The 14,397-nt window shown below is 52.8% G+C and overlaps 1 protein-coding gene across 2 annotated transcripts in view; it reads left to right on the forward strand.

Annotated features, from left to right (window-relative positions):
• Window positions 1-279: 279 nt before the first annotated feature.
• STK32C (serine/threonine kinase 32C) overlaps window positions 280-14,397 on the forward strand; it is a 67,175-nt gene continuing 53,057 nt past the window's right edge. The window contains exon 1 of one of the 2 annotated variants that reach the window (XM_064663499.1): window positions 280-722. In XM_064663499.1, coding sequence (XP_064519569.1) covers window positions 638-722 — 85 coding nt within the window. In that variant the 5' untranslated portion in view covers window positions 280-637. The remainder of the gene's footprint in view (window positions 723-14,397) is intronic. The other variant, XM_064663500.1, reaches the window with a different exon arrangement.

Genomic DNA, 14,397 nt, shown 5'->3' on the forward strand with positions numbered 1-14,397 from the left:
CGCCCCGCTCCCGCCTCCCGGTCCGGCTCCACCCCACCGCCCGCATCCCTCCGGCCCCGCTCCCGCCCCTCGGTCCCGCCCTGCCCCGCCCGCATCCCCCGGGCCCCGCTCCACCCACATCACCCCGCTCCGGGCCCCGCTCCGCTCCGCTCCACTCCACCCCAGCGCCCGCATCCCACTGGCCCGCTCCTGCTCCCGTCCCCCTGTCCCTCCCCGCTCTGCTTGGCCCCCGCCGCGCTGCCCGGTCCGACCCCTCCCGCATCCCCCCGGTCCGACCCCTCCCGCATCCCCCCGGTCCGACCCCTCCCGCATCCCCCCGGTCCGACCCCTCCCGCATCCCCCCGGTCCGACCCCTCCCGTATCCCCCCGGTCGCGCTCCGCTCCGCCCGCATCCCGCCGCTTCCCCCCCCCCGCACATCCCCCTCGCTGTCCCCCCCGTCCCGCCCCCCTTCCCCGCCGTGCTCCCCCCGCCCCGCCGCGCTGTGGCCGCCTCGGGCCGGGGCCGGGGGGCGGTGGGCGCTGCCATGCGGGCGGGCGGCGCCGGGGCGCGGGGCGGCTGAGGGCGGCGGCGGGGCCGCCCGCGGGAGCCGCCGGGCCGGCGCGGAGCGGCCGCAGGGCATGCCAGCCGCCTGCCCCGATGTTTCACTGGAGCAAGTGGAAGAAGAGGATGGGAGCGAGCGCATCCTCCTCCAAGAGACCCGTCTTCGACGAGCGGGAGGACGGTGAGTGCGGGCCGGGAGGCTCCGGGATGCTAGCCCTGCTCCGGGATGCCAGCCCTGCTCCGGGATGCTCTGCCCTGCCCAGCCCCGGGGTGCCGAGACCCCCTGCCCGGCACGGAATTCCCGCAGCACCGCTGCTGGCGGGGGAGCGGTGCCCGGGTGCGGGTGTCGGGCCGGGCGGTTCCTCCCCGTGGGGCGCAGGGACTCTGCCCACGGGCGCCCCACGGACACGGGGCAGTTGTCGTTAAAACCCGGGGAGACTGAGAAGGGGGCGGCGAGGGGACAGTTCAGCAGTGAAGTTTCACTCTGTGCGCGGACAGCCCCGGTTTGAACGAGAAAGGACCAAGTGCCGCCGGCCATCAACGCCCAAACACTGCTGTCAGCGCAGAGGGGCTGCTTTCGGGTTTTTCCCAACATACAAATTGTGGGGTTTTTTTGTAGAAATACACCACGAAATGCCACTGTTGCATTAGACTTCTCAAGCGCAGGGTGAAATTGCAGAGGAGCAAAGGAAGGAAACTTTTATTGCAGGTGAAGGAAGAGTTCGGAGAGCCGTCAGCCCAGCAGATGGGTGCTGTATGGCCGGGGCAGCCCAACGCTGCATTGGCCCTGGGGCACAAACTGAGCACAGGCAAAAATCCCCATGTGCATGGGGTACTGGAACTGTGCTCTGGATAAACCTGGAGTTAGATGTGTTCATTTGAGTCTCTTAGCCCAGTGATGGACAGGTCAGGGTCTGCTGTCGTCCTCTCGCTGAGGGGACCAGACCTGGCTGTGCTGCTCTGGCAGCTGACAGGGGTTAAATCAGGCAAACTTTTCCCGGTGCAGGAGCTGGTTGGTTTCCCCAACATGTTTTTATTAGCAGTTCACAGCGAGCGAGCTGAGTAAAAATGCTTAAATTGGAGGCTTCGCTGCAATTTCATTCTGAAAGCAAAATTTCTTTCTGAGAAGCATTTCATTGTGCCCTGAGCCTGTATGCAACCAGCCAGGGAGCCTGAGCTCTGCAGGTGAATGACCACTGACAGGAGCCTGGGAACACCTCATTCATCAGGTGCTTTCAAGCAGTGCTTTTGTAATATGTCTCAATTATTAGGACATTACTTTCTTGATATCTCCTGCTTTTCCATCATTCCTTGTTGATGTGTGCTCGGAGTGTTGTTCTGGTGAACTCATATTTACTGGCACGGCATGGTTGCTATGGTGATCTCTGAAGACATCCCAATAACTTCCTTAGATAAAGAAGCCAGTTAATACTTGCAGTTTGTATGTGACATAACGTGGAAGAGTTACTAGTGATGACAATTTAATGTGAAATCAATTAAAAAATAAAAAGGAAAAAGACTGGTTGGTATGTGAAATTTTGCCCATAGGTGGTTCCTGGTGATGGATCTCCTCACAAGGATGAGCCCAACTGCCGAAATCCATCGGATGATCCCTGGGAATTGTGGCAGGGTGTATGTAAATAGAAGGTTAAGATTTATTCTACTGAGTACTAGCACAAAGCCCAGTATTTTCCCTCAGATAAATCCAACTCTAAACCCTTACAGTTCTCTTCCCTGACTTCCTGGGGACTTACTTCACTGCCTCCTGTCACACCGGTGTGGCTGGGCTGGCAGGCAGAGGTTTCCTGGGGCTGCGCAGTAACGTGTTTGCTCTGTCTCAGTGTAAAACACCTGGAGGGTTATCTGCTGTCAACCTCACTGGTAGAAATTGCCCTTCCTCCCCAGCCTGCATCTGTCCAACCCCAGCAGCCTGCTGTTGGATCTCACCTGGATAAACGGGGGAGTACCTTTGTCACACTCCCCTCTTGCTGTCAGGGCTGTGGCTGCCTGGTGTCCTCACTGATGGGACACATGGATCGAGCTCTCCGAGTCTGTTACTCCAAGCATAAACTTCATATTCCTGAGTCTGTCCTATGGATCTTCTCTAACCCTCTCTGTTTTTTTCAGGATCTCTTTTGTTAGTGCTGGTATAGGGCTTATTTTCCAGCAGGGCTGGGTGCCAGACTGGCCGGTGCTGGTGCAGCCCATGCGCAGGGCTGGCTCCTCGCCCACCTAGGGCCAGGGCAGTGGGGAGCTGTGCTGGGGGAGTCACGCCCAAGGAACAGCTGTGCTGCTCCCTCCTTGTTTCCCTTCCTAGGTGCTGTGGTGTCCCCAGCCCCTAAGTTTTCCCCCAGTTCAGGTAACATCCCTTGGCTGTGAAGCTGGGTGGTGACCAGGTGTGCCCGGTCCTGTGTGTTGGGGACAGTAGCATCTGACTCCCTTCGGGTGCCCTGCCTGGCTGCAGCGTGCACAGCGTGTACACCCTGCTGCTCCATGTTTGCACATACAGCCCTGGAAATATTTCTGGGCCTTTCAAGTGGGGGTTCTACTAATAGAAAAGCTGACTGTGAAAGGATAGTGCCTGCATGTTTGTGTTTGCTTCCAAGGAACACTGGTATGAGGGAGATGGGCTTCCCTGGCTGTGGGAGCTGTGGCTCCACCTGGTTCCAGTCTCATAGGAAATCTGGCAAGTTGCACGTACATCAGCTGGGCTTGAACTCCAGCCTGTCCAGCTGGAGATGCTGCCTAGTGATACCTCAGCTCTTTTTTAGCAAGGTGTGTTGAATCCTGTTCCTGAACAGAGAAAATTAATGAATGGGGAGGGGAAGGGAGGAAAAACAAAGTAAGGGAAAATGTGGGAAGAAGAGGACAAGGCAAAAGAACAGAAGGGCTTCAGGGTTGAGCCCTTGGAGTTACAGTGCACTGGACTGTGGTGGGTTCAGTAAGCTGAAGTGAGTCATAGTGGGCTTATGGGTTCAGCGTTATCACCATGTGCTGTTTTCCATCAGGAAAAACTGGCCTTTGTCTGTAGAGGCTGTTCAGTGTTTGTTATTTATACCCGTAAGAATCTTTTAAAAACTCCTCACCCCATGAGTGGATTTGTTCTCCAGCCTCACAGAAGGCCCAGGCTGGGTGGTCACTCCCTGTCTGCCAGATGTGAGACATCTCTCTGTGCAGGGCACTGGGGTGTCTCATAGAATCCCAGAAACACTGAGGTTGGAAAAGCCCTCCCAGACCATGGAGTCCACCCCGTGCTCCATCCCCACCTTGTCACCCAGCCCAGAGCACTGAGTGCCATGTCCAGTTGTTCCTTGGACACCTCCATGAATGGAGACTCCACTCCCTCCCTGGGCAGCCCCTTCCAATGCCTGAACACCCTTTCTAGCAAGAAATTCTTCCTGTTGTCCAACCTGAACCTCCCCTGGCACAATTTGAGGCTGTTTTCTCTTGTCCTGTCCCTTATTCCCTGGAAGAAGAGCCTGACCCCCACCTGGCTCCACCCTTCTGTCAGGGAGTTGTAGAAAGCAAGAAATCACAGCACAGCAGTTGTGAGGCTTGTTTGTCATGTGGACAGGAATTATTTTCTGTTGTCATTCTGGGAAACAGCCAAGCAAGTTTTATTGACATGCCTCCATATTTTTAAATTTTTTTTTAAATTATTTTTTATACTAAGTGAAGACAACCTGTCATTATGCAGCCAATGGGAATGTTTCAACCCAGATATTTAAAAAATGTTTAGCAGAGTTGCTGGACTCGGGCAGCTGGGCTGAGCAGGAGGAAATACAGGGCACACTTAGTGCTATTAGCATTGCCCACAGTTGTGTTGTGTGAGAGAGGGGAAAACCACAGCATGATGTATCTCTCCATGCAATTATGTCTGAAGAGGAATTTCAATAGTGCATTTTGGTTATGGTTTCTCCTGAATCAAAGTGGCTTACTAAAAAAACTGTGTGTAAATATACACGAAAATCTGTGAAGCCATCTGCTGCTTCCTGCTGAGCTGTGCCTCCCCTCACTGACATGAGGCGAGTGGTCTGAGGGTTCCTGCTCATGTCCTGAGGCTGAATTAGTTTTCAGCTGATGTACAAGGTTTTGATGCAGCAGCCCAGTGAATTTCATCATGATTAATATTTCGCCTCAGTCACTTTTTTCCCATCCCTTGCTTGACTCTCTCTGCCAGAGTGCAGATGGTTTTTCCTAAGGGGGTCAGGTGCAGACTCGTGGGTTTATCCTACTTGCATCAAAATCATCTTTTAAACACAGGTTCCCAGTTTTACAGCCCATGGGTGCAGCTCTCCTAGTTAAGCAGCCTGACTCTGAGAAGTGTGTGCTCAGGGTTAGTCTGGGTTGGGAGAAGTGTCTGTGATGTGTCCCCTCTCAGGGAACAAGCGCTCTTTGGAATTCTTTGGCTCAGGTAATACTGGGATGAGGCAGCAGGCTGGGGTTTGGGGCTGAAACCCCAACTGCAGGGGCAGCTGGCAGCGTCTGGGGGGGTTGTGCAGGGTGAGGAGTGCTGTGGTCAGTCTGCCCGTGGCTGTATGTGTTGGTTGATGTGGGTCTAAAAGGTTTCAAGGAGTTGCTCTGTGAATGTCTGCTGGAGCTTGCAAGCGGAGAAACTGGTCTCTAAAATGTGGTTCTGTGGAAAACCAGGAAACTCTTACACAGCTCATCACTGCTTCTCTGGCTGTACTGTTTGTTGAAGGGTCAAGCTGCAGGGACATGCTGGGTCCGGGGGGGGCTCTGAAGTCCCTCTCTGCCTCCCCACCAGCCTCCTCATCCTGGCAGGGATCGACGCGGGAGGCCGGAGAGCCTCGGCAGCCACGCATGGCACCCGTCCCCATGGAAACGGGCGAGAAGCTGCAGAACCTGGGGGAATGTGCTTAAAATAATCCCCATTTTCATGTCAAGCCATGTGTTGGCAGCGGTGGGGTCACACACCCAGGAGCAGGAGCGGGCATCCCTCCTGCCTCGGCCTGGGAAGCGGGAATGGGAACAGGAGTGGGAGCGCTGTGTTTGTAGAGCTGTTGGTGTACAGAGAATAAACTGTGGGTGCAGAGCCCACCTGTCTCTGGCTCCCACCTGGCATCTACAGCCACATCCTCTAGGCCTGCTGGCCAGGGGCTGCTGGGTGCTGGGTGCCTTTGGCTGCAGCTTTGGGTAGGTTCTTAGACCCACCTGTCCTTATAATTTAAATCCCTGGGAATTCAGGGATTCAGTTGTCACAGTCTGTCAAGTTGTTTGCATTCCTCCTTTTATTTCCTCTGTCCCGCTCCAATGGGAGCATCGTGTCCAGCCTTCTCCACAGACCTCAGTGTTAATTTTTTAGAGTGGGATTCTTCCCCATAATTGTTTGTTCCAGGGGTTGGGACCTTCAGGGAAGCAAGAGCGTGCTGCTGGGCAGTCAGAGGTGTCGGAGCAACAGAGATGTGGAGGGACAGGGAGCAAAACCTGACCTGCCTTGTCCTGTGTCCCATTACCTCTGTGGTGACACAAACCCTTCTAGCCAGGTTTGCCTCAGATCCGGGGGCATCCTGCTGTGCGGGGAGAGGGACCTGGGAGATGGACCCATGGACCAAAAAACCCCTCTCCTGAGATGATCAGTGCCATAAAACATGTGCTGCTCTTTCTTGGAACAGCAGCATGGCCTGGCCTGGTCTCCTGGTCCCTGGGGGCCAGGGCAGCCCCTCGGCATCGTCCCTGTTCCCACTGCTGCTGGCTGTGCTCCTCCTGCCTTGGCTGCTCCTCATGGAACCCGGCTCCATCGCCTCAGCTTGGCAGGGATTTTAAGCTCTGGGCAGGAATTTAAAGCCCCGGGCAGGAAACGTTTCCCTTTTGATTTGAAATCTACAGACTAATGTCCTGTAAGGTGGTTGTATAATCCCAAATACTACTTATGGTCAGATACAGGTGTGTTAAGCTTCCACACTTTGCAAACCACTGACTACAGTGCTCCCTGCTCAGATTGCAAGGGGAACTTTTTCCATAGCCTGAGTCTTGCATGGCTGTGGGTTGGGAGCACAGATGCCTTTCCCTGTTATTTAAAAACAAGAGAAAAAGCCTTTCTGTATTATCAAAGTGGTAGCTAAGTAAGTAAGCGGGGGGAGGATGGAGTGGGAATTGCAAGGAGGTGTCAGCAAAGCTGTGTTTAGCATTGTCAGCAGGGCTTTGTTTCTGCTGCCCCCAGATCTGTGGAGTTGTGCCTGTGCTTTGCCCAGGGACACACTCCCTCCACAGGATCACTGCCCCTTCCAGCAGAGCTATTGCAGGTTAAATCCTGCCAGTTCAGCAATTCCAAGTCACGGAGGTGTGTGTTACCATGTACATTGTTGGGAGTACTGTCTCCTGCTGCTGCAGTGCTGTCCCTCTCCACACTGATGGCTGTGGTCCCTTCACAGTAGTGCTGACAGAAATCTGAACAAAAGTCATTCTTGGTGGGCTCATATGTCTGTAGGAGATCTGAAGAGAGAAGATCAGGGTAAAAAGAGCCCTGAGGGAAGCTGGGGCTGTTCTTATGGAGCTGGAGTAAGAAAAAATTAACAAACACGGTAGCAATTTGAGGGACAAATAGAGAGGGACAAAGGCAATCAAGGAAAAGTCATTGGGAAGAACCGTTCAAGTGAAATGTTAGACCAAATTAATACTCTGTGTATTCTGTGGAGGCCATGATCCTCACAACTGGCTAGGAATGGGCTCTCTTTGAGTTGGGGCTCGGGATCTGCACACCTTCCTCACCATGTCCCCAGTGCTGGCATGGTGACCTTGCCAGCTCAGCTGGCATTCCCCCCATGCCTGCAGCTGTGCTTCCTGGGGTACAAGTCCCAGGACATGGAGCTGATGGTGCCAGGTCACTCACAGAGACCAGCACTGGCTGCCAGGAGAGCTGCGCCGTCAGTGCCGGCTGCGGACGGAGCACAAGGTCTCATCGTGCTGTGCCTGGTGGAATGTCAGTGAGAGGCACTTGACAAGAAAAACCTTCCCAGAAATGGAAAAAGCCACTCTTCCTGCAGTTTGGAACTTTCACCATCTGAGACTGGGGTGCTGGTTCAACAGCTGGTTGGGGTCGCCCTGCAGCGCACTGGTGGGAGGAGGGGTGTGTGCCCAAGGCCACTCAGGAAAGGGGACAGCATGTGTTTCCCTGTAAATATTGCCTTATTTCTTGTCGGAATGCTTGAAGTTGAGAGTGTTGCTCACTCACAGTGGTGTTCTGCCTCTGGGTCAGGACTTGGCTTTCCACTCACCGTGGCCACAGGTGAGTCTCTATGAATGTGGCTTGGCTGGACACAGTTGGGCAGGGACGTTGCTGAGCCCATTGTTCACAGGCAGCCTGGAATGTAAAAGCAGGTTCAACTTTTCCCACTCTTTTCCATGGAGCTACTCTCCAGTTCCAAATGCTTTGTCCTCTGAGGCTGTGGAGTCTCTCATGGTTGCAGTGGTTGTTAATGAGCAGTTTCTACCACCTCACCCCGGCATCCTGGAGTGAACCACCCAATTAATCATCACTAACAACTTCTGTGGCCACAAGTCATAGAGAAGTACCACAGGGAGCAGTGGCAGTCTCTGAGGGGGGGCTGGTGGATGGGGTGTACCCCTAGACGTGGTGTGTGCCAGCACATCTCAGGTGTGCACCAGGGAGAGGACCTGTGCTGGCTGAGCCCTGCTTTGGTGTTTATCTCCCAAAGTACAGAGCATCAGGACAGCCCGGGAGCAGCTCGGCTTCTCCATGTAAAAGAATGTAAGTGTCAGTGTCCTCTTTCCCTCTCCCACTGTTCTTCAGGAATTAAATTGCTTTAGGTGACAGTTATGGAAAATTAAAAGTGCTTCGGGTGTGTGGGAACAGCTGGCTCTGAGCATTGCCAGGCAAGGAGATTTGACAGTGTGTGAATGTTGATGTGCTCATTTACATCTCAGGTGGTGTTCAGGGGCTCTTCCAGTACCTGGGACTGGTGAGGAGATGCAGGCCCCGAATGATGGTCACCTGAACAACTCCCATGTGTTTTTACTTCTGGCGCCTGACAAAGGTCAGAAGGAAGGGCTGGGAAGGGCTCAGGCTGAAGCTCAGGTTCTTCCTCTGAGCAGGCAGTTCTCGGTGAGGATTAGGAGAAACACTTCAGGTGAATCTCCTCTTGCCTCTGCTGTTGGCTGGATACAGCTTTACCTCCATAGCTCAGTGCATTTCACTGTCAGAAGGATACAGATCATCTCCTGTGAAAGGTACGTAGTGTGTTAAACTGCCTTGTGAAACAAATGTCACGGAATCCACGGGAAAGCTGAGTACTGCACATTTGCTTGGTGTGTTACTGGTTTCCAGCCTTAATGGGAACTGGCAGGCAAGACCAGCAAGCCAGGAACACAGAAAATGATACACATTAGGCTTGGATTGTTTGCACTGTTGGAAAACGTGCTTTATGCTTCACAGAAAATAGGGCTAAAGCTTGGTCCCAAATAATTTGCACTTTAAAGGCTCAATGCCGCATGTGGTAAGCACATGAATAATTCATACACATGCAAACAGACCCCATGATTTCATATTTCAATGTGAGTCTAGATTTGCTCAGAACTTTGAACTAGCACTGATTAGTGGCTCCTCCAGCACAGAAGCAGCTGAGCAGGACCTTCAGCACAGGGATGAAGATTCCTTCTCCTGGTGGTTCCGGTTGTGTGTCTGCATAAGGGCTGGGATCTTCCCTGACATCTCCACTCAGTTGGCCTGGCCAATGGCTCCAACAGTGTCCAGAGCTCGGCACCTCGAGTGCCTCCTGGGCCTGACCTTGACATGTTTTGTTTACTTTCATACACCGGTGCTCCTGTAACTGGTACAAACGCTCCCGGGAGAGCTGGCCTGGGTCCGAGCTGTTGCCGTGAGCTCAGCACAGAGCTCCGAGTTCCCCAAAGGGCAGACAGTGCCTGTTCAGGGAATGAACCCATGTTGTTGGAAGGGGTGTGGATATGTCAGCAGTGGTGGGCAATCACAGGGATCCGGGAGCAGGTGTTGGCTTGGGGGTCTCTGCCCCGGCATGCGAGCATGCCTGGCTCTCACTCCTCCAACAGGTACGGCTGGTTGGCTTCATCCCAGGATTTTTGGAGTAACTGGGTAGTGCTGAGGCTTAGGCACAGCTGTACAGACAACACAGGCAGGAATTCTGGGTGGAGCTGAAGGGCAAAGAGGTGCTCATGCTGGGGTGACGATGGCAGCACTGTACCGTGCTGCTCAGACATCCCAGCTGGGCATGGCTCCGCATCCTCTGCCTGCGGCTCCTTCGGGAGTCAGACCCACGGGCATGTGGCAGCTGCCTTAAGCTGCCAATTCCTGCTTGAATACTGGGGCTTTGCAATGATCTCTTGGTAACACCTTTAAAAGCAGTGACAGGCCAGGACCTCTGTGGCTGCTCTGATGCAGTGTGTGCTATGCGGGGGGCCGGGGGCACTGGCAGTCACTGCTCCTCTGCTCCATTGGGTTTTATCCCACTTTAAATGCCACAGCAGGAGCATCGCAAGCAGGTGTCAAAACAAGCACAGCTGCAGCGAGGCGAACTTAGGGATTGATTAATGAATAGTTTCAGCCTGTTGTGTGTTTCTCTACGTGGCTCTCTGATGTAAAGATCAATGTGTGAATTTATTTAAAAAATAGCAGGTTTCTTTTCAGTAGAACAAATTGCTTCTGTTTATCAAAATGCTGAGTAACATCAACAAACAATTCAGTCACTGGTTGCCCCTCAGCACTACTTGGGAAATTATTTTAGTTAGTGTTTCCTCTGGCCTTGTTTGGATTTTTTCATGCTCTTAGTTTGGCATCTCCAAAGGCAGCCCTGCTTCCCCCCCTGCTCTCTCCAGAGGCCATTCTCCTCCTCTGCTCTGTGCTGAATTAGGGGTTTTCCATTGCTGACCTTTCTCTTGCTCTCTCACCGAGGCTGCACAGGGGCTTATTCCCAGGGGCTTTGCTTCCCAGGGTATTCTAGTGCAGCTGGAAGTGGGCAGATGGGTGGCCCTGGTGCCCCCCGGCGGTGTTGGTGTTGGTGGTGGGGAGACTGAGTGAATGCAGAGCCCTGGGGATGTGCTCAGGCCTCACAAGCCACCCATGCTCGGGCACCAGCACCCCAAGGTGCTGTGCAGTGTGTTTGTGGCTCTCCCAAGGGTCACCTCAGCCCCCCTGCAGCCCGCAGTGGTACCTGCTGGAGGGGAGGGCGATGCCCTCTGCTCTGTGTGCCACTGTGAGACCTGGCTTCCCTCCTCCCTGTGGCTGGAGTCTCTGTCAAGAGATGTTCTTTCCAGCATGAGTTGGTACATCACTCTGCTCCAGAGAATTTCTTATCACAGAAGTAGGATGCCTGCCTTCCCCAGAGAATTTGAACTTGGTGAATAATTCTCTTTGACATCCCACTGTGAATTTGGGTCTGCTCTTTTCTTGTGGAGTTGAAATCAATTCTTAGCAGTTATGGCCACCCATCCTGTGCTCCTGCAGGTACTGGGTGGGCCATCCCGTGATGCTCGGTTGCTTGGATACATCAGTGTGGTCTGTCCATTGAGTGAATCTGTTCTGACACCTCCAAAAGAAAGAACAGGCTTCTTGTTGACTTCAGGGAGCACTGAAAGGGGTCACTGCTCCTACCTGGGGTCAAGCAAAAATATCTTCAGGTATTCATCACTCTCTTGTGGCTCTTTTTTTACTTCCCAGATTTACTGACATCACCAGCATGTGTGACTCATTTATACTGTCTCGCTCCTAATTTTTCCTTCTTTGTGAGAAAGAGCCCCTTCCATTGCCAGGGCTGTGGGAAATGCCTGCCCAACTCAATGTGTGGCATAACACAGACCCATGTGCAGGAAGACTGGCAGTTGCAGGGAGACCAGATCCCTTCTTGGTGCTGCCTCGGTGTTGATGTTCACCAGGCGTGGAGCCAGTGGCTCCCGGTGCCGTGCGCTGCCGCCGCGTTGCCGGTGCACAGCCTGCTCGGGGCAGTTGGGTTCCCTCCTGAACCCTCAGTGAGCCAGTGGCCTTGCTGGGCCCCATGTCTCCCCTCTTCAGCTGAGTTTGTCACAGAAGGGAGGGTCAGTGGAGAAGCAGCATTTCCACAGGCGTTAAAATGCTGCAGCAGCAGCTCTGCCAAGCAGCACATCCATTGATCCCAGCCAAAGGTATTTTGGGAGTGTGTCTGCTGCTCATGAGCCTTCAGGACAAAGATAGGACCATGCGCCCAAAATAGCGCCCTGGAGCCTGCACACCCCACCAGTGGCTGCTCTTGAGAGGGAAATCCAGAGTTTGTTTTCAAGGCATCATCGCTGTGTTGACAAGGCTGTCGCAGGGAAAACGATCTCAACTGGGAATATCTGAATTAACTCCAAGAGCGGTGTACGCACATGCAGGCAGTGCTCACTGCTCACCACCCAGTGTGAGTGAACAAAGGACTTGTTGGCCTTTTGAACAGATATATCACACAGAATCACTGGTTGTGGAAAAGACCTCCAAGGTCACTGAGTCTAACCTATGCAAGATCCCCACTTGTCACCCAGCCCAGAGCACTGAGTACCACGTCCAGTTGTTTCTTGGATACCTCCAGGGACAGTTACTCCACCACCTCCTTGGGCAGCCCCTTCCAATGCCTGACCACCCTTTCCGTGAAGAAATTCTTCCTGATGTCCAAGCTGAACCTCCCCAGGTGCAGCCTTGTTGAGGGAGAAAAGCTGTTGAGCTGCCTCCACTGCCTGTTGGGGGAGATGAGGTTCTTCTGTTGTGATTCAGTGCCAACCCTCTTTTAGAACTGTTGACTGAGGAGGCTCCTTTGGACCCCTGTGTGTGAGGGCATTGATCATGGCTGTGGATGCTCCGGTGGCAGTGGATGTGCTTGGGGGGGCCGTGCTGAAGGGACCTTCCCTGTGGGGAGAGCACCACTGCTCTGCTCCTGAGCCATGGAGGAGTTCATGGTGGATGCCTGTGTGTTCATTAATATGCATGTGTTAAAAAACCCCCAACCCCAAACCAGACATCACTGTATTTCCGTGGTGCTGATCCATCCAGTTGCCAGGAAATGAGCATAGCTGCCAGTCCAGCCCTTTTTCAGGAGATTATTTTTCTATTCTTTTTGATTTTCTTTGTGGTGCTCCAGTGGGGTGAAACGCTGCAGCAGAGACCACCCTTCACTGCTGTAATTGTGTCTGTGCAGCAGTGTAATTGTGGAGTGTTAGAAAGCGACACCCACAGATGAGAAGCAGGGACAGAAGTGCTTCTGCCGAGCTACTGCTGAGTTAGTGTTGGCTTCCCTTTGTGTAGAATCCAAATGGTTTGTGCTCACAGAATCCCAGACTGGTTTGGATTGGAAGGGACCTTGAGGATTATCTATTTCCAACGCCCCTGCCATGATCTGCTCTCTATGGATTCACTAATGCAATAGAACAGTTGTCAGACTGATCTGGCCGGTGCACAGCTGACTTCTTTTGGTGTATTTTCCCAATGTTCTGATAGTCGTCACCAGCCCCACTGACACAGCAGGAGGAACAAGACTGTCTTTCATGCCCCACAATGGATTTGCTGGTGTGGCAAGTAGTAAAAGCCCCTTTTGATTGAAAACCAGAAGCAGCTGATTGTAAAAAGTATTCCTGAGGCTTCGATGTTACAAAGAGTTCTTGTCCCGGGGCTGTTACACACTGAGCCTGCAAGAAGCTCCAGTGCTTCTGGACTGATTTGGGAAAAACTGGGATAATCAGGAGACATAAAATAAATGATAGAATGTGTGACTGAATAGAATGAGGAAGGTTGTTTCCACAAAAGACGTATTTTTCAGTCTCAGACCTCTTAAAGGCTCTCATGTAATTTAAAAAAAAAAAAAGAAGTGCTGAATTCTGTCTTGTTTTCAGCTGTTTTTAGGTTCTTGCTTAAAAATGCTCATGTGTGATCATCACATGCCGGTTGCCACTGTGAGCCCAGTAATTTTGTCACAATACCTCCGTGTTTGTTGCAGCATAGAACACAAAGTTAAACAAGAAGTGGGCAGGTCCTTCTCCTCTATGCCCTGAACAGCCTTTGTGGCTCTCTTTAGGTGCACAGAAAAAATACGCCAGATCTGAGGACTTCAATTACCTGTGGTGATTGGATTTCATGTGGCTCTTTCTTGTAAAAGCATTGGTAATTATTAGCATTGCTAACTTTTCTATTAATTAACATTTAAAATCCTCCAAATACCATGTGAGGGCCTTTCCAAGTGATATGGTACTGAGGTTAGCCATGGTCTGTCTACTTTGAATGTCCTTGTAAGCCATTCCCCCTATCTTTTAAATACAAAGCCTTGTTGTTTTTCCTTCTCTCAAGTGACTCCATCTCTCCGGGATGCGGTTGTGCGGTTGCAGGAGGATGGGATACTCTTACAGTGTGATAAAGTGCATTGGATTTCATGGTAGCAACTGGTCCATCTCTACAATTACTCTTGCTGCTCGTTATTATCTGTATTTCCATGGCAACAGGAAGGTCTGGTCATGGACCTGGGGCTGCTGTGTGTGGTGCTGGCTTGGGGGCGAGGGCAGGGTCTCCTCTGCCACCAGAGCCCTGGCACCAGGGCTGCTCTGAACGGGGGGCAGGGCTGGTCTCTCCCTTAGCAGAAACTCTGCCCATCTTGTGAAAATCTACTGACTCATTTTGTTCTCATTTTCCCTAACCAGCACTCCTTAACTTTCTGTACTACACGTACTACAAATGAGATCCCTGAGCCATCCCAGCCCCTGTCTCCAGGTGTTGTCGTACCAGCAGGTACTGATGGGAGCCAGGCAGCCCAGTGCAGCTGGGCAGGAGCATCTCCTGCCTGTCAGTGCACGCCTTGGCAAAGTGTGAGTGTCCCTATTGCTCTCTGAGCTCGTCAGCCTGTGAGTGG

The sequence above is a fragment of the Pseudopipra pipra genome, chromosome 8 (assembly GCF_036250125.1).
Source record: "Pseudopipra pipra isolate bDixPip1 chromosome 8, bDixPip1.hap1, whole genome shotgun sequence".
Taxonomy (NCBI): domain Eukaryota; kingdom Metazoa; phylum Chordata; class Aves; order Passeriformes; family Pipridae; genus Pseudopipra; species Pseudopipra pipra.